General features: G+C 36.6%; 3 protein-coding genes across 3 annotated transcripts in view; 1 reads left to right on the top strand and 2 right to left on the bottom strand.

Moving 5' to 3' along the window:
• PDCD11 (programmed cell death 11) overlaps nt 1–1,683 on the bottom strand; it is a 37,141-nt gene extending 35,458 nt beyond the window's left edge. Inside the window, exon 1 of the mRNA XM_039361638.1 lies at nt 1,548–1,683. The gene's annotated coding sequence lies outside the window, so the exon portion shown is untranslated. The remainder of the gene's footprint in view (nt 1–1,547) is intronic.
• A 57-nt stretch (nt 1,684–1,740) lies between these two features.
• ATP5MK (ATP synthase membrane subunit k) lies at nt 1,741–6,847 on the top strand. Its single transcript, XM_039361640.1, has 4 exons — nt 1,741–1,895; nt 5,068–5,165; nt 5,244–5,327; nt 6,586–6,847. The coding sequence occupies exons 2-3, from the start codon at nt 5,079–5,081 to the stop codon at nt 5,325–5,327; spliced, it is 171 nt and encodes a 56-aa protein (XP_039217574.1). The 5' UTR covers nt 1,741–1,895; nt 5,068–5,078; the 3' UTR covers nt 6,586–6,847.
• On the bottom strand, nt 6,571–23,551 carry TAF5 (TATA-box binding protein associated factor 5). Its single transcript, XM_039361639.1, has 11 exons — nt 22,952–23,551; nt 21,075–21,309; nt 19,369–19,684; nt 17,665–17,828; nt 17,044–17,179; nt 15,962–16,082; nt 13,502–13,631; nt 13,221–13,385; nt 12,810–12,987; nt 10,827–11,004; nt 6,571–9,620 (listed from the first exon to the last, which is right to left on the bottom strand). The coding sequence occupies exons 1-11, from the start codon at nt 23,514–23,516 to the stop codon at nt 9,403–9,405; spliced, it is 2,406 nt and encodes an 801-aa protein (XP_039217573.1). The 5' UTR covers nt 23,517–23,551; the 3' UTR covers nt 6,571–9,402.
• Nucleotides 23,552–24,296: the final 745 nt, after the last annotated feature.

A 24,296-nucleotide genomic window follows, 5' to 3' on the forward strand; every position in this document is an offset into this window, starting at 1 on the left:
AATCACTTTGGTTTGTTAATATATTTCTGAATATTAATTAACATTGTAATTTTTTGGTACAGATCTTTTTCAATCCAAAGCAACCCCCACTAAGCATTGTCTCCATGATTTTAAAAAATGTTAAAAATGAGTAAAAAAACCTGGGATGCTGTTTTCAGCATATTACAGAAAACTTTGAGCAAACACAATATCTGAAAAACTTTGCATTCTGCAAAATGCTTTTATGCTTTCTTATAAAAAGGTATGATTAGTTCACTGTTTGGAATGGTCTTTGAAGTACACGTTGAGTCTTATTCATATATTACCTGCTAGCTATAAGCTAATACAATCTATTAGCTACATATATTGTCCATTAGCTATTATCATCACAGAAGCAGAACCCCAAATAAAGTGAACAAATTAATAGGCAGAATACAATTCAACCTTATAAAATCACTCTTTTGCACAGTGTAGCAGGATTGTAAGAGCCCCACTTTTTCTAAGGTACAGACTGTGGCTCCTACTCATCCCTTTATTAATATTATAGATTCCTATAAAGTTAGAAAGCATCTTTGCTCAACTAAAACTCCAAATAATGTAGCCGCATAATAAGCTGAAACCCATATACAAGAAAAATACTTATAAACTGATTTCTACCCATTTCACAATTGAAAAGGGCTGGAATTGTAAAAGGTCTGCAAGCATTTGAAACCAGTACTGCAGCCATGGTGAAGATGAAGGCAGTTTCTTTTGTGCCTAAGATTTTTTGATGCAGTTACCAAAATAAAGGAGCGATATTGGAAGACAAACAGGAGCCACAATGAATGGCTGCAGTATACAGGTAGTCCTCGACTTCTGACCACAATTGAGCCCCAAATTTATTTTGTTAAGGGAGACATGTGTTCAGTGAGTTTTGCTCCACTGTATGATCTTTCTTGGCACAGTTGTTGTGAATCATTGCAGTGGTTAAGTTAATAACATGGTTGTTAAGTGACTCTGGCTTCCCCCTTTGCTTGTCAGGTTTCAAAAGGTAATCATGTGACTCTGGGACACTGCAACCCTCATAAGTGTCAGTTGCCAAACGGCTGAATCAGGTGACTATGGGGTTGCTGCAACGGACATAAATGAGAAATGATCCTAAGTCATTGTTTTCAGTGCCACTGTAACTTTGAACGGTCACTAAATGAACTGTTGTAAGTCGAGGACTACTTGTACCAATAAAGCTATCTTCACAGTAAGCAGAACTAAAATGGAAAATTTATCTAAAATTATTAGAGAATTTTTCTTTCTTCACAAAATTTTATAAAATTATATTTTTCCAATGATGCATATAAGGCACTCTGTGGATATTTTAAAAAAAAAAGCTGGGAAACGATTATTTCAGCGGAGACTATAAATCCACTCCGCAACTCTTGGGGTCTACACAAGTTCAACACGTGGAACTCATGTTGCTTTTTTCCTCCATTCCCAGTTCGGTAAGCCTTCCCTCTTTACGTCCTGCTCCATTCCTTCTCCCCACATCTCCCTCGCCTTTTTCCAAAAAGCTGTCTTACATTTCTCATACTTACTTTCACGTGACAATCGCACGCTTGAAGAAAAGACACCATTTGTACCTTGACCCGGAATGGAAAACGATGCCGAGGAAAGGTAAAAGGAAGTGAAGCCGATTATCAAGTGACCAATCAGCAACGGCACTGATTTCCGTCACAGAAGGTAGAAACTAGTAATTTGACGAGCATATTCATCGGCCAATAAAAACAACCGGTTTTAGCCACAGTTCCGATTTGGATAAATAAACTCCCTCCTCAGTGCATCAAAGATTGGTTAAGGAACGTTGGTCAATTGAATGACTCCATTTTGTACATGAAGGGCATTGAGTCGTTACTACCTGGAGGAGGCAGCGGATAGAAAACGCGGTGGGTGCCGCCTTTTCTTGTTATTGGTATTTGTTTTTGTAAAAGGGAATAATATTTCTCAGCATGCCTTGAAGTAAATTAAATTTTATCACATATAAATAACTAGGCTAAGAATACCAATTTTGTTCTGCAATTATTTGAAAGATTATGCATGCTTTTACAAACGTAGCTATTTTTATAGCATCCTTCTCAACCAGAGTCTACCATTTGTTTTGAATCACAGCTTTTTAATTGCAGTATCAGGCAACGTGACAGTCCCAACACTTTTGAAAAGCGAAAACTGATCAAATAGGATCATTTGCTGCCTGATAAATGGGAATATGTACTGGTGCATGTAACCGGCATCCTGTAATTGTATAATAATTTTTTGTTCAAGGATGGTTAAAATATTGAGTTTATGTTTGAGCAGTGCTGCCTGTCTTGGATCTATAGGTGAACCATCTTCATATTTCAGATTTTCTGTTCTTAAGTGACTATAAATTCAGGTGGGAAAGGGATCTCGTGTGCTTGTCTAGTTAGAAAAGTAAAATACTTGGTAAGTGGTTTTCATATTTAACAGACCACTTAGCTTTAATTGTTGTATTGGATTGATTGATTTATACTCCCCAGGCCTGTATTTCGTTTCAAACCCTAAAGGGATGGAATATACTTTTCTATTCACTGTAATCAGGTACAGATGTATTGAATGCTATGACATTTTTGTCCCTTATCTGGGGAGATGAATTGTCATACACTTTAAATTTCATAATTGTGTACAATGTTTATTGATCCCTAAAAGGTTAATGTCCCAATAGGATGTTACTTTTGCTTTTTATGTTACTGGCTGAAAAAAATGGTGCTCTAAGAATACTTACAACATTCTCCTATGCCAGAACAACACAATCTTACATCCCAGCCCTTGTTACCTATTGTGAATTGTATGTAGCTCCCTCTCCTAGTTGCATGCCATTTTTGGTTTTTACTGTCCGGAAGTGTGATAAGTCTAGGAGAAGATGAAGCTAAACAATAGTATCTTGATTGTCATAGGTTGCTTTTGAAGGTACTGGGGAACAGATTGGTCCATTGTGGAAAAAAACACCAAAGGAGAGAGGTTAAGGTCTTGATTTGTACACTGTCTTGTCTAGCACTAACAACTTGATAAAAGCTTCCAGTGGGAGAACAAACCATTCTCTGGTAGAGAGAAAGTAGCTGAACTTCAACTGTAAGGGTCCTGGAGGAAACATTATCTGGACACATTGCAGTCATATTCAGCTTAGAGAGGAGGTTCATTGAGTTTATGTATAAGTTCTGGTCCTTCTGGCCTTGCTTGATCTCACAGTTGCTTTCAATACCATCAATCATTGTATTCTTTTAAGTTATCTTCAAGGGTTGGAGGAGGGGGGAGTGATCAAATCTAAAGCCCTAATTGGAGATAGGGGTTATGCTGTAGGGCTCTATTCTCTCCTCAGTCCTATTCAACATTAGGTGAAACAGCTGGTTGAGATATTTCATCAGGTCATTGAGATGTAATTCTCAACCTATGATCAAATAAATGATGTCAAGTTGCTAGGAGACTCTCCAAGACTGGATTGGGAGAAACAGATTGAGACTCAATGCCAGCAAGACAAAATGGCATTGGGTTCTAAGATCTGTCAATTTCAGTGAGATTCCATTGTTAAATCTGAGCAGGTGGAACTGGTTTACAATTCAGACTTCCCCTTGAACTCATAGCTCCTGCTCAAAGAACAGGTAATATCTATGACCAAGAGGGTATTTGCACAGCTTCATCTTGTATTTCAGTTGCACTTTTTCTTGGAATGAAAGGCATTGCTTTTATTTATGCCTTTATAACCTCTCAACTGGACTTTTGGAATGAGCCCTGTACAGTATGGAATATTGGGACCTGCAATAATTAGTGATTGCCATCTCTAGGCACATATGTAACACTTCTAACAGTCACATTGGTTTCTGAGTGCAATTCAAAGCCACTCTGTCTTGCTGGGAGCGAGTCTTTGTTTGTTTTAGGACCTGTAGCTGTGGGACAGCCTTCTCCCAATAACATCTATCCACGATAGGATTCAATAGGGCAGGTCATTTATGTGTCCCTTAATAACAGATTTGTTACTTTAGGGACTCTTCAGTGTGTTTTCTCAGTGGCTGCCCCACTCATGGGAATAGCATTGTCCCCGTGTGTGATTGGCCCTTTCCCACCTGGCATCTAGAAAACTACGGTAATAAAAACCTGGTGTTTTCATCAAGCCAGAACAGTTGGATTATTCGGTTCATGAGATTGGATCTTTTATAAAGCTGGCTAACTAGAAACCTACTCTATAATATTAAGTTAAAATAGAAAATATAATTAAAACAAACCTTGAAACAATGCATTTTAAAACAATTAAAATATTGAGGTCTGACTTACTAAATATGTTTTTAACTCCTCCTAAATTGTAATAAGGATAGGGATTGTTTCAACTTCAATAGCAGTTTGTTCCTCACTTATGAGCTTCGCCAAAGCAGAATTATTTGCATCAGATCTTCTAGAAGATGCCCCATTGATGGTTTAGGAATGGAAGGCAGATTATATGGGATGGTCCTATAAGTATCTTGGCCCAAGCTATATAAGCCTTTATATACCATTGGGAGTATCACTGGGAGTTGGGGCAGCATATACAGTATATAAACTTTGAATTGGATACCATAACCAGTGAGCTTTTTCATATATGGTAGGGGGTTACGTAGTATCTTCAAGAGTTGATATACATTCCATTGCATTCTATGCATGCTGCAACTTTCAAATTATCTTGAAAGGCTAAGGGGCAGATTGTAGTAATCCAACTTGAGATTTACTGCCGCATCAGAAACTGAAGCTAAGTGTCTCTTTCTGGTATGAAAGCAGTTGGTTGGAGAATGCAACCTGTCCAAAGATTCAGTAATATTTCTACCAGCCTTAGTTGGTCATTTATTTGTATATTTGCTTCAGTCCTGGGTTATATATCCATGGGCTTTCCAGTCAGGCTACTTGAGACAGAACTACAAAAAAGCAAGTAAAGCTACTTTGTAACTGTTGGTGTGTTAATTGTTATTTGTTTACCAGTTACTAATAATTTTGTTACAAATTAAAAGTGCATCAGATAAATATACACAAACAAAATTGTTTTAAATTGAAATTAAGATTAATTTCTGTTGCATCTAGATCAAGCAATAATGGCAGGACATGATTCTGGAACAGAACACCAATTTACAGGATTTAAGAAATACTTCAATAGCTATACAACAATAGGCAGAAGGAATGTGAGTATCTGCCATTATAATTTTACAGTATCCATTTGAAATTTTGGTTGATCTGACCTGTATGTATTCTGTTTTTAGTATGTGCTACTTACATATGGAGGCATTCTAATGCTTATCATTGGATTTAAAATGAGGAAACCTAAGGAAATCGCACACAAATAAGTAAGTGTCATACTATTTGGTGAATAAACAATAACCTGAGTCTAGTAACACTGGACCTAAAATATCTCTAATGTAGCTGTTTTCCTATTTTTCTCGTTACATAGATTTTATGGAGCTTGCTTAAGAAAAGGGTTTAATTTGGGGTAATCTTCATTTAGCAACCATAGTTGGAAGTGGCAACTCGGCTGCTAAGTAATGCAGTCACAAAATAGAAACTCATGTGACCACAATTAGCTTACAATATTACTTTAACAAGAGAATTAATGTTTGTATTTACATTTATTGGAGATGAAGGAATTTCAAGAGAGTAAGCAGGCACACAGTGGGGGATACATATTGAAAGGAACGGGCTGGCACCAGTTGTTTGCCTAGCAAGCTCCTGAGCTGCAAACAAAACCCAAATTGATTAAAGTCTAGTCAGCTACAGGCCGTCACAGAGCTGAACTTGTTAACTTGTGGTTAGCATTTGGTTGGAGAAAAGCATCTCAAAAAGAGATCACTTGTTTAGTCTATCCTCTCTGTGGGGGGGGGGGGGAGGAAAATAGTTCAGGCAGAGGGCAACATTTACTAATCAGCAAACACAGCATGGGCTTGATCACAAAATTTCTTTTTTATCATTGTCATAACTTCAGATGATCGCTGGCTAATGCAGACAGTATGCAAGGTCTACTTGTTTTAGCTGTTTTTAGTGAATGTACTGAAGCTTACCCTATTTTATTTTCAATATAATAATATATGATTCCATAGTTTCAATTCTGTAATTCCTTACTTAATGAAGAACTTTTCTGTCACTTCGATATCTATTAGCCTGTTTTTATATATTGTTTACAGATAGTCCTTTTTTAGCGGTTATAGTTGGGACTGGCAACTTGCTCACTAAGTACTAAGGTCACTAAGCAGAAGATTACATGACTTCAATGGGCTTATGGCTTTCCCATTTGATTAAGAGAAGCTCTACAGTTCCTAAGCAAAACGTCACATGACCACAAGTTACAATTTTATTTCTACATTCTCTGTTAACTCCTTTGTTGCAATGGTAATCACATGACTGCGGGATATTGCAATGGTCATAAATGTGAGGATTGGTCACATAACTTTTTTTATAGTCATATCTTTGAATAGTTGTTAAACAAAGCAGTTGGTAAACAAGGACTACTTATACACTTGTTTCCTCATTTCATAGGGGAGAACTGAGTCTTAAATAAACGTTATGCTAGATCATGTGTTGACTGAAGTTTCTTTCTTTTTTCTTGGACAGATTCTTATTGTTGGACTTCCTTGTTGTATTGCTGTCTATGAGTTGCAGAAGCAGATGCGCAGTTCAGTAAATTATGAAAAATGGCTGTATTTGCCTTTAGTATCAATCAATGTGTAAAAACTGTCCAAATTTCTGGTGTTAATTATTAATTAAAGAAGCCCTCTCAATCTGTATTGCCCATAAATGAGAGTAATTTTAAGCATTGCAGTAAACCATCTGCTCCACAGAATAAAAAAGATGACTGTTATTATCATGAAAGCAACATCACATCTCTGCCTTAACAGTTTTGCGCACTGATTTATTTCACTGAAAAGTATTTTCACTATTCTGCCTTTCTATAAAATATATGGAAAGTAAGCTAAAATAGCACAATCTTAAAAAAAATAGAACAGAATTCTTTAGAACAGTTCATGAATGCCTATTTAAAAAGATTTATCTTAAGGTTTTATTCTGAAGATCTTAGTGTATGGACAAGTATATGATGAGAAAAACAATTTGTTAGATGTAGATCATAGGCCTTTTAGGGTTTAAAATGTTAAAATAGTGATTTTTGGCCTACAAAGTTTTGTGTGCATCTGTACACATACAAACATATGCCCTTAAGCGTTCTCCATCCACCATACCCTGGATGACTTTTCTAGAAGTGAAGGGAGATATCAAAAGCTAAGCAAATGTTAAAATTAAATTCTGTATTTCGTTTCTATACTAATAAAAATGGGATTTGTATTACTGGATTTGTACTCCAATTAACCATGCTATGTAATTTTAAGTGTTAACTTTTAATAGAATACCACACAGATTAGCATTTAAAAAGTGATACCCAAGTCTGTCCTAAATAGAAATAATCAAGTCTGTAAATGCCTATAATAGGCAGCACAATTAACCAATCTTGGCTATCCTAAAAAGCTAAGCAGGTTCAGACTAGGTAAGTACTACTACTGGTATTATATTTTTACCCTATCCTAGTTAACTAGACACAGCAAACATTTTTTAAGAGCATAAAGCTTCCCTAAAACAAAGAGAATATTTGTAGCTCAGGTTTGAATTGCTTGGTACTCTCTTAGCTTGGCGGTTCTTCTTGCAGATGTGAAACACAATTTTTGTTTCAGTCCAGTGCTAAGTGCCAGCATCATACAATCCCAGAAATGTTAGCAATTTTTTACCACAAATTACATTATCTGAGAATTATTTCACTATTCGCTGTATCATAATTTTTTTGAAATTGTAAGTATGTACAAATAGCCCTCAGTTAAGGACCACTCTTCAGTGACCAAAGTTGTGGTAGTGCTGAAAAGTACTTACCGCTTATTCTCAAAGTTCTGGCCACTGTACCACCCCTGTAGTCACATGATCACAATCCAGATATTTGACGAGCTCACACGGTTGCAACATCTTATGGTCATGTGATCATTGGCAAAGTTCCTTGCCAGCTTCCCATAAGCAGAGTCAATGAGGAAGCCAGCAGGGAAGGTTGCAAGTTGCTCTCACCACTTTTTCTCCCAAGCCATCCGCTCCAGAACACAAGATACTAGGGTTTCCATACACTGTAATGCACACTTGCATCACAGCACATCCCCAGCCCGCAACCAGTTGCACCACTTCAGCATCCTGTGCAAATCACAGCACCTCCCTCTCTCATGCCTTAGTACTTTTCCAGCTTGTTTGCAAGCTGCCCAGGACTAGTAGCTGCCAGCCAACTTTCCCATTGATTTTGCTTGTGGGAAGCTGGCAAGAAGTTGCAAGCCGCACTCATAGAATGGTCTCGCTTAATGTGATTTCCATTTAATGGCAATAGGAACTGCCAGGATTGCTCTCGTTAAACGATGCAGCCATGTGACATCACACTTTATGATTGCATTGCTTAGCAATAGAAATTCTGGCCCCAATTATCATTGAGGACTACCTGAAGTCTGATCATTGCATTAAAGTATGCTACAGTAGTATAAGGTTGCTTCTTAAAGAACATGTAAAGATAACTCACTCAAATGGAAGTATTTTTACAGAATTTTTATTATAAAGATATAAAACTGTATAAAATACAAAATCATAATTATTTTTAAAAAATGCATACTGGGTCTATGCTGCTTGATTTCAACAATATATACCTGATTTATTTCAATGAAGGGGTAGATCAAGATTTATTATTATGGAAAAGGTTAAGGCCAGGGTTTTTTATTCATACTTGAATAATCATATTTCTGGGACAATAGTTTTTACTTCAGTAGAACAATATTTAGAATTCTTAGAGAAGCCAGTGTCTCTTAAAGTCTTAAGTAACATTTATGAAGTAAATCTTCTGAAATGCTAGCTATTTTAGTAATTCCTAATACATACATAGTTATATGTGATTTTTAAAGCTCTGGAGACTGAATTTAAATAATAATTCTGGTTTCCTTGCTACATAAATACAGTACGCTGTTCTATACATTCTACTCCCCCAACTTTTTTGAACAAGTTTTACAGAAAAATATTTACACAGTTAAACCTATGCTAATGTTGGTAAAGGTGTCCCAAGGACTATTGAGAAAGGGAAAAAAGGATTAACTGGTACCCAAACTAACTGTCTATTCACAGTATCTTGGCAGTTGGCACAGCTAATTCCTTCCTTATGAGTAGAAAAGACTATGTTCCTGTTTGGGAGGGGGGTAGAAAAAAAGCAGAAATGCCACTATTTTCTTTCTGTCCTGCTTTACTTGGTACCCTTTTACTTAGTAGAATTTCAGTTCATTTATACAATATATTAATGGTAATATTCCGGAATGTGAAGATCTAAAATCTTTACAAGACTTGCATAATCAAGCCATCTACTTTTGTGTTTTATTGAGGACTATAAGCCCCAGCAGCAAGAAGTAAATTTCTTCGAGTAAAGTGGAGGTGTATAACTGGAGTTGATTTGGTCATATATGTGCCCAGCAGCATATCCTGTGAACTTTCAGGAAGGTTTATGTGTCCAGTGGCTGTTGTAAAATCATCTGTCTCCAAGTCCTCAAAAGCTTTCACAGCATCCCAAAGTTTAACCGTGTTGTCCATTGAACCTTGAAAAAAATACATGAAAAATATCAAAAATAGGAATTGCAATTATCCGTTCATGGCATCCATGGATTCTATAAACACTTCACTATAGTCAATTTGTCAAACATAGTTTAGTATTTCTTGGAAAGACAAACATTTATCAAAGTAAATGTAAAAATAAGATTATGTCTTGATTCAGAAAACAAGAGTACTGAATATCCCTGTTAATGCCTGGACCAGAAAAACTATGTTGAAGGTTGAAGCATTTTTCACTTGGCCCTGAAGAATGAACATATCCAAACTTTCAAATATTGTTATGGTGACTTCTGTAGTACACCTGCCATTCCTAATTACTTTTCCAGCCTCATCTGTCTCACACAGAAAGTGTTTATGCCTCAATGAGATTTAACACCTTATTCTCAAAGGGGTTGGAAGGGAGGTTCAATAACGCCAGATATTTGAGGCATCTCTATCCATGCTTGGATGAAGCTATCTAGACGGTTTCACAAAGCTTTCTATGTCATCTTTTGTATCACACTTAGTACTCTGAGTCAAGATTTGTTCTACCTACCAAATATAGTTTGATGTGAATGGAGTTTATGTGCTTTATATTCCTCACTTTTTTATTGTTTGTTGTATTTTATCTGTGATTTCTACAGTCTGGTATTAGACTGTATATTTAACTAAACTAAGAGTGCTTAATATACCAGGAATTTAGAAAGAATTAATATAAGCTGTCATGTTTGGGAGGTAAGTCATCAATTTTTTTAAAATGAAAAATAGTTGGAAGTTATGATAAATGCTCAAGCAAACCTGCTGTTCTATTAATAGTAGAAGTCTGTCTTCATAGTTTTCTAAAAATTTAAAATTCTAAAAAAAATACATGACACTGTCACGTAAAACAATTTTATCTTCCCAGTAATGTTGACAGAAAAATGTCTGAAATGAATTTAAAGGAATATACTACAGATCACAACTTTATTTCAAGAAGACTCTCTGTAATCTGTAAATATGAAAACTGCAAAGACAATCCTAACAAAACTGGTTTCAAAATTGCACAAATGTTCATTTCCAAAGCCTCAAGCTATCTAACAAATTTATTGTCAGGATGTCAAGGGTGGATGGGACCATTTATAATACTAATGCAACTATTTCTGCAATTACTTTTCATCTTTAGAAATTAGATAGTTTGATAGCATTAGTTTTCTAATAAATTGTTTTAATCATACCTGAAGCTAAGATCTCTCCATCTCTACTGAATTTGAGTGCATAAATTGTGTCTGAGTGTCCTTTTAGCTCTCCTACCATTAAACCGTGGCCAATATCCCACAGAAGCACTCTTCCATCAGTTGCTCCACTTGCCAAGAATCGTCCATTAGGAGAAAATGCTAATGAATGAACTGGTCCCTAAGGAGTAAACAAACAAAACAGACTGAAAATAATTTATAAATGTTCACACTTAAACATGCTTAGTGTTTAAATCTACTAATCATTCCCATTCAGTTATATAGTGTTTGTAGATGAAAAATTCCAGTTGTTGGAACAAAATCAGTTGTGACGGATTGTCCATGTGACAACACTTTCCAATCTCTAGCAGAGTCCAGAACTAGTTGGGTCAAGTACACTTAATGTTCTACTTCCTCGTTATCTACTTCAGCCCAAATAATGAATTTAAGTATGACCAGAAAGGATGTTTGATTATAGTTTTTTAATCATAAACAGTAATTACTGATATACAAGCTCTATATGATTTTCTCTCCCACTAGAGAAACTATCTCTTAGGGGCAGAAGGTAGAATTTCCCACATCTCTTGATTTGGCTTCTAGAAAGACAAGTCATAAGCAATGTAAATCTGCATGACATTATAAGTAGCACTTTACCCTTTCCTGAAAACAAAGTGGCAACTGATATATCACTGCTGTTATGGCTCTCTCACCAGCACATAGCTACCATATTTTACATTATTTAAAAGTTTGTAAGTAGTTTTCAAGGCCAGTCTCTAGTACAGATGTATTGTAGTAGTCCATCTTGAAAGTACAAGTAATCCTTGACTTACATTTAGTGACCATTCAAAGTTACAATGGCATTGAAAAATGTGGTTTATGACCATTTTTCAGTTATGACTGTTGGGGCATCCCCATAGTCACGTGATCAAAATTCAGATGCTTGGCATCTGATTCATTTATGACCAATGTAGTATCTTTGAGTCATGATATTATGTTTTGTGACATAAGTCAATGAGGAACCCAGATTCACTTAGCAACCATATTACTAACTTAACTACAATGATTCACTTAACTGTGGCAAGAAAGGACGTAAAATGGGGCAAAATTCACTTTACAAATGTCTCATCTAACAGCAGAAATTTTGCGCTCAATTGTGGCAGTAGGTCGAGGACCATGTGTAATAGTCATGATTTACTTATTGCTAAGGCCTCCCGTTTTAGAATTGGGGCAAGAAATGTTTAACCTTTCACCAGGAACTTCCCTAATAGGTAGAATTCTCATTGTATTTGTTCTCAGACTTGCCAGAAGAAAGTTTTGCTAGCTTGGTACACATACACACAATAGACTATAAAGTGCTTTGGTTTGGGCTTAGCACAATGCACTAATCAAACCAATTTGATTTTTAAAATAAGGGTCAGGTGTAATCCTCAGTAAACCATGGTTGGTAAAATATATGAACCTGTTTTTATTATGACAAAAAATTGTTTGACTAATTTTTAAATGAAAAGTTCTAGCTGAATATATTTGATGAGGGCTACTGGGTAAAGTTAAGGATTCTTATAAATGTAAATTGTGGCTTACTTTTGAAGCCATAATCAAGTTTCTCCTAAAATTTGCATTTAAAAGTTATAGTTTGGATATGAGTTAGTCTGTTAATCTGTCTGTCTGTCTATCTATCTATCTATCTATCTATCTATCTATCTATCTATCTATCTATCTATCTATCTATCTATCTCATTTATTTATCTGATTTTTGAGGCCACCTGAGTCTTAAAAAACCTCCAGATAACTTACAATGTTTAAGAATATACAATTTCAAAGAAATATCCAGAGAAAACCATATAAATAAAAATTGAGAGGAGCTCCATAAAAACAGAATCAGATGTTAAAGAGATTTCCAGAATATGCAGTGAATGGGAAGTATATCTATCTATTTGATTAGCAGTAAAATCAAATTATTTCCATACAGGTTTGATATTCATCTACCTTATGTCCTGTGAAGATTCTTACACAGTTTCCATTAAGTACATCCCAAAGCCTCACAGTTCTGTCTGCTGAGCCTGTGGCAATGTAGTTGGAGTTTGGGTGAAAACGTGTACATATGACATCTGCCAAATGACCAGCAAAGATCCGCAAAGGCTGATAGTGATCTGTAGCCCATAAACTTTAATCCAGTAGAGAGAGCATTTCATAAAAGAAAGAAAAATTGCATTAAAGATTAAATATTGCCTCTTTTGTGTCTCTATATAAATATAAACAGAACTATTTTTAATCAATGGCCATATAATTATGTAGTATAAGATATAAGTTATAGCAGCAACTAATATAAAAGGTTTCCTTAGCTCAAAATAAACAATTCTGAGACTATCTAGACGAGAAACCTGTGCTAATTCTTACCGAGACACTCTGTCATGGCCACAAGATACAAAGTAATATCCATACGGAGAGAACTGTGTGTCCCATACAGGATAATTATGTCCTTTGTATCCCACCAAACAAGAAAAAGTTAGAAGACTCCACAATCTGATAGTGCCATCCTCTGAAGATGACAGCAAATAGTTCCTGACAAAACAAGCAAAAAAGAAAAAAAATCTTAATCCTAAAAGTTTATCACAAGATACATCTAGTCAAAAAATAACTAAGTCAAAAGTTCTCACACACTCAGTGAAGGATCTTACCTATCAGGACTAAAGCTAGCACCATAGACAGGTCCACTATGGCCATATAAAATCTTCAATTCACTTGCTGTTTTTTCATCCATGATTCTTTCTAAAACATCATCAGATTCTTTATCTATGACACTGAGATCTGAAAGAAAAAAAACCCTAAATTTCATATTCAGTATAATCAACTAATAGTACTTGTTTTGGTAAATGTACTTCTTAGTTCCTACCAAAAGACAATAGATTAAAACATGCTACAAATACAACAATTCAATATGTGAAATATTAACTGTTTTAATCTAAAAGTTCCTCAGTTAAACTGAGGATGCATATATAGAATAACTTGGGTGACCTATTTGATAGGCTAGTAGGCCTGTACTTCCAATATTTTCTTTCATTCTATCCTCCCAACCATCTGAATTTTCTATCTCTATATTCTTCCTGATTTTATGTTCTTTCTTTTTGAAAAAATACATTATTAGTGAGGTGCAAATCTCAATGATTCAGGGATTGACTTTTCCTGATAATTTGGGAACATTCTATTATTCCCAAAGACCATGACGAAACAGAGCATAAATTTCAAGATCTGGCTCATGGAAGAAACTCCACTGAAGCAGTTCAATATGTCCCAAAATGATGTTCCAGATTAAACAAGCCTATTTCAAATCCATATCATTGCCAAGTTAGGCTTTTGTTGTTTTTACTGGTTGTCCGTTGCCCAGGATTGTTATTACAGTTATGAGTAGCTATATAAGTCTTTTAAAATAAAATAAATGCATAAATATATTCCAAATCATGCCTGATTCAAACTATTGTAATTGCTTCCAGAAATCAGGAAACTACCCACAGAATATCATAGTTCTGAAGGAAATTTGAAATGGTTGGAAGAATGAAACATTCCCAAAATATTCTGGTACAAAATCAGTCAGTTTTGCACTTTTCCCCTTCCTTGGTCCTCATGTTGACTGACAGGTTCCTGAAGTATTCTTAGCTAGATTTCAGAACTGGTTTGTCATTGCCTCTTTCCTAGTGCTGGGAGAGAGTAAGTGGGTTTCACCCAGCAGGTTTTATGCCTAAGGCAGGACTAGAACCTATGACCTCTTGGTTTCTAACCTGATGTCTTAAGCACTATACCCAACTGGCTGTTTTTGTACATCTATACACAATACGACATGACTGTAATTGAGCTTGCCCATTACAGTTGCAAGTCATGATGGTAATTAAGCAAGGAGCCCATGTGATTGCCTCAGTTAATGACTCCCATCCCTGTTCGCCCAATGTAGTTAAGTAACTGCAAAGGTCATTAAATGGAGCATTGGATGCCTCAAGCGGAGGAAGCCCAGGCCCTTCCTGCAGCATTTCCACAGCTCAAACATAGCCTGCCCCAGGCCTCCTGCACACCTTGGGTCTGCTTGCCCACTCCAGTGGATACTCATAGACTTGGGCCTGTTTTTCCTTCCCACTGAGTCCTTACAGGCTTTGGTCCCACACCCTCTTCCTCACCCCATCACCATTCGGTCACTTACCTTTTCAGTAATGTAGATCTCCTTCTGGAAGAAGCCACTCCACCTTCCTACACAGTCCCAGAAGCAGGTACCATTTGGAGCGGCCACAATTCATTCCCCACATGGCACCTGCTTTCAGAATAGTGCCACATGGCCTGCACTATATAGGAAGGCTGAGGTGTACAGTGGCCTGCTGTCCTTCCCCAATGTGGTCTCCATTTTGGGAGTGGCCCCAATGAAATGGCACCCATTTTCATGCAGGAGGAGCCATTCAGTCTCCACTGTGTAAGACCACACACAGAGCTGTTGCTTCCAGAAGATCAACAGTACTGAAAAAATAAGTGATCAAATGGTGATGGGAGTGGGGAGGAGTGTGTGAGATCCAGGATTGTGGGAAGCAGGCTCAAGGCTGGCAGAAACCCAGCGGGGTGGAGAGGTAGGCTGGATGTGTGTGCTGCAGCTTCCCATCAGTCAGTCATAAGGGCAGGTAGCTTGCCAAATGCCTAAATTTTATTCACATGATCACAGGGGCATTACAGCAGCTGTAACTTTGGGCAGAAGTCCTAATTCCCTTTGTTCAATGCCACTAATTTTGAACAGTCTCTGAACAAATGGTTGCAAGTCAAGGACTACCTGTACAAGTCTGCATCTGTACACAGGATGCATGTTTGAAGTTCCAAAAATTTAATAATTGGTTCACTAAATACGGTACTTTTCAGGTTTTTTGACGTATATATTTATACAAAAATACATTTTGCAAAGGTATTAATCCGAAGATCTCAAATAACATTAAAGTATTGTTAAGTAATTAAAGAAATGTGAATGCTTAAATTGCAAAGAAACTATTTTGGCCATTATTTTAGTATTTGTCTCTTCAGTTTAATATTGCTATTCTAACAGAACAACTTCATGAGAAACCTCTCTCAGAACAATTATTATGAAAATTGAAATGAGAGTTAATTTTTATTACCTGTGGCTAATTTTACACTGCGAAGCTTTTTGGGTGTCACAGACCATACCCTGACGGTGGAATCAGCAAAGCCTCCAACGATCATGCTAGAGTCATCTGTAACATCCACAGCTGTAAGACCCTGTTTGCATAGACCACAATTAAATAGTTTTATTGTAAATAAAAAGTTGAAGCACTATACCAGAGGTGTCAAACTCGCAATGTCACGTGACGTGTTGAGACGTATCACGACTTTTTTTCCATTGCCGGCAATGGGGTGGGCGCGGTTTCAACATGACGCATCCAACCTGCGGGCCGGCAGTTTGACACCCTCGCACTATACCAACAATAAAGCCAACAATAAACTATCGATTGGAGTAACAATCAATCAGTCACTCTCTCTCAGCCCATCCCACCTGATAGAGTTATTGTGGGGAAAATAGGAGGAGGAAGGAATAATAGGCATGTTTGCCCTCTTTGAGTTATTTATAACAATAATAGAGAAAAGACTTACATTAAAAAGTTAAGAAATGAATAAGGCAAAAATTATCAGCTTCATTTTTGTCTAAGTGGCTTCAAAACTTAGTGAGAAACAAAGTTTGACAGTGCAGTATGTAGCCATTTATTACTGGGGGCAAAGCGAAGAAACAGTGCATCCAGATACACACCTATTGCTGAAGCCCTATTTATGTGTTTTCAAAAGTATTGCAGGGGGAGCTTCCCAGGATAAAATACAAATGAGGCACCTGGATCAGAATACAAAAAAGACATGGACTTTTGGCCCATATTATATGATGGAAATGGGAGAAGCTTTTGCTACTTTCTCACTCTGTTAACTGTCCCCAGAAATAATGGAGTGAAGATTATACCAGTAACCTTTATCTTCACATTAGATTTTGAAGCCATTCTGAAGGGTTGGACTAGTCCACAAAGAAAGTTTGAACTTTTTGAAATTTAATATTCTTTATTTAGGAGACTGAAAACAAATAATTGTGTTCCTTCAATAAATTCTGAATCTTTTGATTTCCCTCTGCAATCACTAATCCAAGCCTTCATGCAAGGCTATATTGTGATCTGATCCACTTTCAGTCCAGTACACTAACCTGGTATGCATTAAGAAATGTGTAGAAGCAAATAGATGGCAAACAATCTGGACCAAGCCGAACACGTTTAGTAGCTTCCTTCATATTCATTATTTTATCTAGCTTATCAGAATCCTTTAGCTCAGGAAGAGGAATTCTGCATAAAGAACAGTTTCAAAACACAAATAAACATTTTCAACCTCATTGAGCAGATGCTTATCCTCAAGCAAATTATCAGGACTTTCTCAATGTCCACTTGAAGACTAGTAAACTTTTATCTGCACCCTAGTATAAATTAAATGGGGATTCACATAATTTATAGTTTTTCTCTATTCCCTCCCCACTTGAATATCTCTTTACACCAGAGGTATCAAACTCACAACGTCACATGACGTGTTGCAATGTATCACAACTTTTTTGCCATTGCTGGCAAAGGAGTGGGCGCGATTTTGCTATGATGTATCTGGCCCACAGGCCGGCAGTTTGACACCCCTGCTTTACACAGAAAGCTGGCTATCACGGGGGTGAAAAAGGAGGAACATTTAAGCAAGAAAGAGTTGCCTATTAGTTTGAAATGTCACATTTAAGTAAGAACTGCACCTGAGCAATTTAAATGGAAGTTGTTCTATGTTTCAACATTACCTATTCTGAGGAGGAGCATTTGGATCCTGCTTTTTACTTTTTGATCCCATATTATCTTTTTTTGGCTTTTTTTTCTTTGGCTTGCCCTCTTCATTCTCTCCCTCTTCATCTTCATCATCCAAAGGCAACTCAATTTCTGGTTCTTTTAATAAGCCAAAAAATACCTGTAAGTCAAAAGGATCAGCACACCTATCAGCCAATAGGAAGGCACCACATAAACACAATTTCTAATCACAAATCACAATCCGAAGTTCTTGTTTAAGGATAAACCAAAAACCTAAAACATACCAAAAGTATTTTTAGTGTCTATTTCTTTAAACAGCACCTCTGTCCTGACATACCCCAAAAAGTGGTAAGAACCTCAAACACCTTGTGAATGCTGAAAGGAAATTACACTGATCTAACCATAATCTCTAATCTCTTGCCCTCCAGATATGCTGACATATCAGAATTAGGGGTTGGGCAAGGGTTGTCTAGATAACTGCTAGATTAAGGGGACCTAGTAAAGCATTTTTACACATAGTGCTGTTTTCTGAAGCTTCTGGTCTTATTTCAGTACAAGTAAGGCAACTGGTTGTTATCAGGCCTGGGGTTTCCAGGGAACCAGACGCTTGCTTACCTGCTCAGGTAGCCATCCTTTTTTTCTCTTTGCCTTTGCCTAGGATTTATATAATTGTTTTTATAATATTAATCTTTTAATGTGAATATTTATACAGGTAGTCCTCAACTTACAAGCACAATTGAGCTCAACATTTCTTTTCCAAAGTGAATCTGGCTTCCCCATTGACTCTGCTTGTCACAAAAGGTGATCACATGACTCCGGGACACTGCAACCATCATAAATATGAATCAGTTGCCAAGCGTTTGAATTTTGATCATGTGACCATGGGGATGCTGTAACGGTCGTGTGAAAAACAGTCATTAAGTCACTTTTTTCAGTGCTATTGTAACTTCAGTCACTAAATGAACTGTTATAAGTCAACGACTACTTGTATCATTTTTTTCGTTTGTTTTTACAGTTGTTTTATTCAATTGCTGTATGCTACCCAAAGTCATTTTTTGTGAGATGGGCAGCTACACAAATTTAATTAAATAAATCTCTCCCTGCTCACTTCCTGCTTTATGTATGGTGTGAATAACTTGCAGCACTTTAAGTTCAAAAGCATCTGCTATCAACTGATTCAATATTTCATTAATCTATACCTCCCCTACTACCATGATGGGTCGAGAAATTATTTGTTTTTATCCTGCCTTTATTATTTTTGCAAACAACTAAAGACAGCAAACATACCCAACACAACTTCCTCCTTCCATTTTCCCCACAATAACAATCTAGTGATGTGAGTTGGGGTAAGAGAGTGTGACTGTCTCAGGGTACCCAGCTGGCTTTAAGCTTAACGTTAAGAGATTAAATAGAAAAAGTCTTACTTCCTTGTTCATATAAACCAAAGTTAAACAAGGAAATGAGCTGTTAGGTTGTTTCTTATGGACCAAAACTTGATAGTAACTTAAACGTATTGTTTTGAAGCTGGTTTGTTCTCAATAATTATTTTTCAATTTGAGCAAAACAGTAAATTCTTGTTAATTGGAGCATAATAATATACATTATTTCAAGCAACCCGCTATACCAATTGCGGCCATAAATGTAATTTTCACATTTTTTATCCTTGTACAATACTGTCCACAATTTATCTCATATCATACCTTTGCTTTATTTGCTTCTCGTTTTGCTTCTCCAGCTAAACTTCCCACCATAGCATCAATCTGTTGTTTACTACGAGGCATTCCATCAAAAATATCAATATAAAGATGTTCTTGAACAATGTTCCATATCTGATTGTTCTGTTTCTCCTGAAGATGTCTCTTCAGAAGCTGGTAAGAGTCACGGGAAATACGCAACACAAACTTGCTTGTTCGGAAATCCAGCATAGTCTCATTGCCCCTCATATGCTCTTTTTTGGTTAAACTTGATAATACACGCAAGTCATCTTGGTAATAACATTCTTGATCCCCGTGAAACCTGGGAGGAGATTAGGGATATATTAGAGATAAGTAGGGACTTAATCATCACATTAATTAATTGAGGTAATCGGGAGAGCTTGAAACAGTTGTAAAGTTGTATCATAATTAGTTGTATAAAAACTATGGCATAGAAATATAACTGAGATGTATGGAAAATGGAATGGAAAATAACTGATAGTCCTATTAGCAGCTACTCTTAGCAGCTGTATATGTAACCAAAATGGGTAACAACTGACAATACCAAAGTTCCTATGCAAAGTTCCAATTACATATCCAGACATATGTAATATTTTTCCAACAAAATCATGGGCAATTTTCTTTCCCTTACCCTAGTTCTACTCTTTGAAAAACCAAGGGAGAAATGCTGTCCGTGACCATCCAGAACTTACAGGTGGTCAAGAATGCAGCAGTGTGGGAAATGATAAAGCATCATGTTATATGCACATGACCTTGATGCTTCAAGAACTGCACTGATTACCAGTTGCCTTTTGCAATTCAAGGATCCTGTTTATCACCTTTAAAGCTTTTCATGGTATAGGGCTTGGCTGAAGGACTATCAATCACCTGCCTACCTTGTACAATTAAGGAGGTGGTATTCTTTGTGTCCGGTCAAAAAACATTGTCATCTTACAGGACCCAGAACCGGACCCATTTTGTTGTCTTCTGAAATGTTATTCCCGCCAGAGATTTGTGCAGCTCCCACCCTTAAGATGTCTAGGAAATTACTAAAGACTTAGTTGTTCCTTGGTGAGAGCCCTTTTAGTTATAGTTACTTCAATATTTGGATTTTGTTTTTCTGGCCAGTTATGATATACATATACATATACATACATACATATATATTTCTATGTTGTTCAGAGTTGCTAAGGAACTGGATCACCATAAACTCTGATAAATAATGGATGTATATTCAAACAGAAAACAATAGTTTTAGCATTTCATAGTAAACTCTCCTTTTACAGAGAAGGAATAACATTATTCAAAGGTTCAGGCCAGTAGTAAAAATTTACATAGACAAAATATAATTACCTTAACTAGATTCTAAGCACTTCAGAATTAAATTTCTTTTGACATATACATAGCTACAAGGAAAGCATTATATTTTATGTATACACTGATACATGAAACCATAACTCCCTGAAAAAAAATAATTTATAGATAGTAAGTAATCAATTAACTGGGAATCTCTTTAATTTGCATCAACCCTAACCCTAAAGAAACCATATCCTTTTACTAAACTCAATCAACCACTTTCAAAAGAATGTCTATTAATCTTTCTCTGCCAAAAGGGATAACTGGCAAGGTTTTTATACTTTCAAAATGTTTCAAATGTATTTTCTATTGCTTATTAGTGAATATCATGGATATTAAATCAACAAAATTATTACTTTTCAAAGAACGATTTTGCTTCATTTTCATGTCCATTGTAGACTAGTTCCAAGTACATGTGTACAAACAGAGGATAAAAAAGTTGTGATAATTCAGCTCGATGACAATCCAAAGCACGTTCAATGAAGTGTTTCAATCCACTGTAGTATTCTTCATAAAGTGCTGGGTCTCCCTGTTGATTATAAGCAGATAGCACTGCACTCACATCTGGCTGATCTTCTACAAGAACTCCGGCTACAAAATTAATATAGGAAAATTAATGTCTGCATTCTTTTGCAATTCGTTACTTCAATCATAAACCCTCTGAATTCCTTGAAGCAAATTCTTCCATTTTACTCCAAATCCAGCACATATCAACTATGAAATATGTTAATTAGCTACATTCAACTGATGGCTAGCAAGAATGTTTTGACCCAAATTTATCAACTAAATGTTTTAATTAAGAACAGCTACATTAGCAATTTCCCTATATAGATTTGGTTTCCAAATACATATTTTCTCTTTAAATTCCACCCTTTCAAAGTTATGAATTGTTTAAAAATTGTTTACAAATTCCCCCCAAAATTACAAATTAAGTACAATAAAATCAAATATATAGAATGAAGGGAAACTCTGAGGACAGACTAAAAACTATTTGTAGCATGAGATGATCAAAGAATGTTTCCAAAATATGTAAAAGGTATCAGGTTTTGGCCTCTGTATAGAATAATTTTTTGAAAACTTAATTTTGAAAACTTAATTTTCCCTAACACATTCTGTATGGGAGAGGCAATTTGGCAGCATCGTAGAATGTAGTTAACTCTCCCATTCTCCCTCTAAGACCCCTCCCACTTTTTAAAATTCACATTAAGATATTTTCACACAACAAAAGATAAATCAAAAGAAAAAAAGGAAAAGAAAAATTTATAAATACAAAAAAGGAAAATGAAAAAAAGTTAAGAAAGTTAAGAAATTTTGGATACAAATTCATAAGATTTTAAAGATTAATATGAAGAAACCAGAACTCAGTTTATCTGAGATTTATGGACAATGAATTAGAAAAGACGTATGGTAGACTGATTTTTATATATCGCAACTGCAGCAAAATTATGTACAACAATGGAAGAATAATAAAATTCTCATGTGGAGAAATACATTGTAAAAATGTCAGAATTTGCAGAAATGGTAAAATTGACCTCTCTGGTTGGGGAAAAAACTTTTTTTCTGAAAAATTAGAAACCTTATATGGACTTTTTGCTGAAAAAGAAATGAACCGATGATTCATGAATTTGAAGGCTAAGAAAGATAGGAATTAAATGAGGGGCTGAAGGAACCTGTATAACATTTAAGAGAGTGGAGGGACAATAAAATTGTAATTACCTGTTGAAAAGAAGGTTGGAAATCATTTCTAAGACCACTCCCTTTATACTTCATGTGATTTTGATTCTATGTTTATACAACCAAGAATTGCATTAACTTTTTTTGACTGCTGCTGCACACTGTTGGCTCATATTTAAGTGATCGTCCACTAGGACTCCAAGGTCCCTCTCACAGTTACTGCTTTTGAGCCTAATCTGTACTTGTACTTTTGGTTTTTCCTGCCTAAGTGTAAAATCTCATTTTCCTCATTAAATTTCATGTTGTTTGACAGGCCCCTTTGTTCAAGCCTATCAAGATCTTTTTGGATCCAGAGCTTGTCTTCTGGAGTTTTGGCTATTCCTGCCAACACACTAAATTTACTGGGGTTATATTACTATAACCCCAATAAATTTAGAAGGATAGTGCTGAACTGATGTTCTCCGAAATGAACTACTATAGATTTTATATCAATTTGTCACGAGTGCAAAAGTAATTAGCTGGGTGAATGAACACTAACTATTAATGTTTTATATCTCACCTTTGGCAGGAGGCCCCAAGGGCGCTGCAGGAGGTGTCGAGAGAGCGGCTGGAGAGATCGTAGCTCCAGTCTGGCCAAATGTGATAGAATTGATTAGCACGTCCCCAGCTCCAGGAGCTATGATCCCGACACTGAGATCCTGTCCTTCCCCTCCATGAGCTCCAGGGACGCCGGGCGCTAAGGAATTCGGGTCGCTCGAGAGGTCGTCGATGAGGCCACGGGCTTCCCTTCGGAGGATCTCCTCCGATTCGCGCAGATTGCTGCGCCGCAAGAACTGTAGCACTGCCTGCAGAGTCTGCCGGTCGGTGGGTAGTTGAGAGGCTGCCGGCGTAGGGCTGGAAGTCACCGAGCTCTTCGAGTCAACTCCTCCCGCAAGCGGCTCCCCATCCGCGAGAAGGGTGGCAGCGACCGAGGAGGCAGACGGAGGAGGGGCACTTGTTGCAACTGTTGCTGCCGTCGAGATCGGGGACTGGGAGAGAGGAGCGGGCGGAGCGGGCGGCGCTCCTGCATCAGGATCCGGCTTTACCGGTACTGCCTCCGTCGGCTCCTCCGGCAAAGCAGCCATGTTAGCGCGCCTAACGGCTTCACCTCCCCTTTTGCTTTCCCGCGTTTTTGCGACAGTCCGGGCATACTCGCCCAGCGAGAACTTGAAAGGCTCTAAGGAAGAGGCTTCCCATTGTTTTACGACAGTTCCGCTTTATGGAAATCAAAGGAAAAGAGCTATTTCGCTATTCAAGAGCTTGGATAAAATCGCCCGCAGAAGATTGTGCGTGCGTGATTAGATAATCGCATTTTCTGAAATGCGCATTTTCCTTTTTAAAGTTTTTTTGAAATGAAAAATTGCCTACAGCTTACATACAAGCAACTCCCATTAATTATCATTGCATCTTTACACACTAGAAATGTTGTTAAGTATATCAAATCTTGGGAAAGCTCATTTCTCCATAATAATTAAATAGTAATATTTTAATACTACTGCTAAGCAGAAAAAAGGTAAACTTATATTACGTTGCATAAAATATCATATTTACTTGAATTCTGAAATGATTTATTCCCTTCTCCGTTCATTGAGCACATAGTTTTTATTGTTAACACCTAACAGTAATGGTAAAAACAATGCTTTACCTTTCAGGATTAGATATAAACCTATAACGCATGCAAGTTTGAATACAGCAAATAAGCAGCAATCCCTGATATCCTTAAATATGGGTTCAAAAGACCCTCAAAAGCTCTCACCAATTTATTTGTTTAAACCTATTAAATTCATTTTTAAAAGGAAAATCCATTAAATGAGGAAAAAACTATTAAATGTTACTTTTATTTTACTTTTAAAGTAAATTTTACT

The sequence above is a fragment of the Crotalus tigris genome, unplaced genomic scaffold, assembly GCF_016545835.1.
Source record: "Crotalus tigris isolate CLP2741 ecotype Arizona unplaced genomic scaffold, ASM1654583v1 scf7180000019328.220996217465:2438092, whole genome shotgun sequence".
In the NCBI taxonomy this organism is placed as follows: Eukaryota; Metazoa; Chordata; class Lepidosauria; order Squamata; family Viperidae; genus Crotalus; species Crotalus tigris.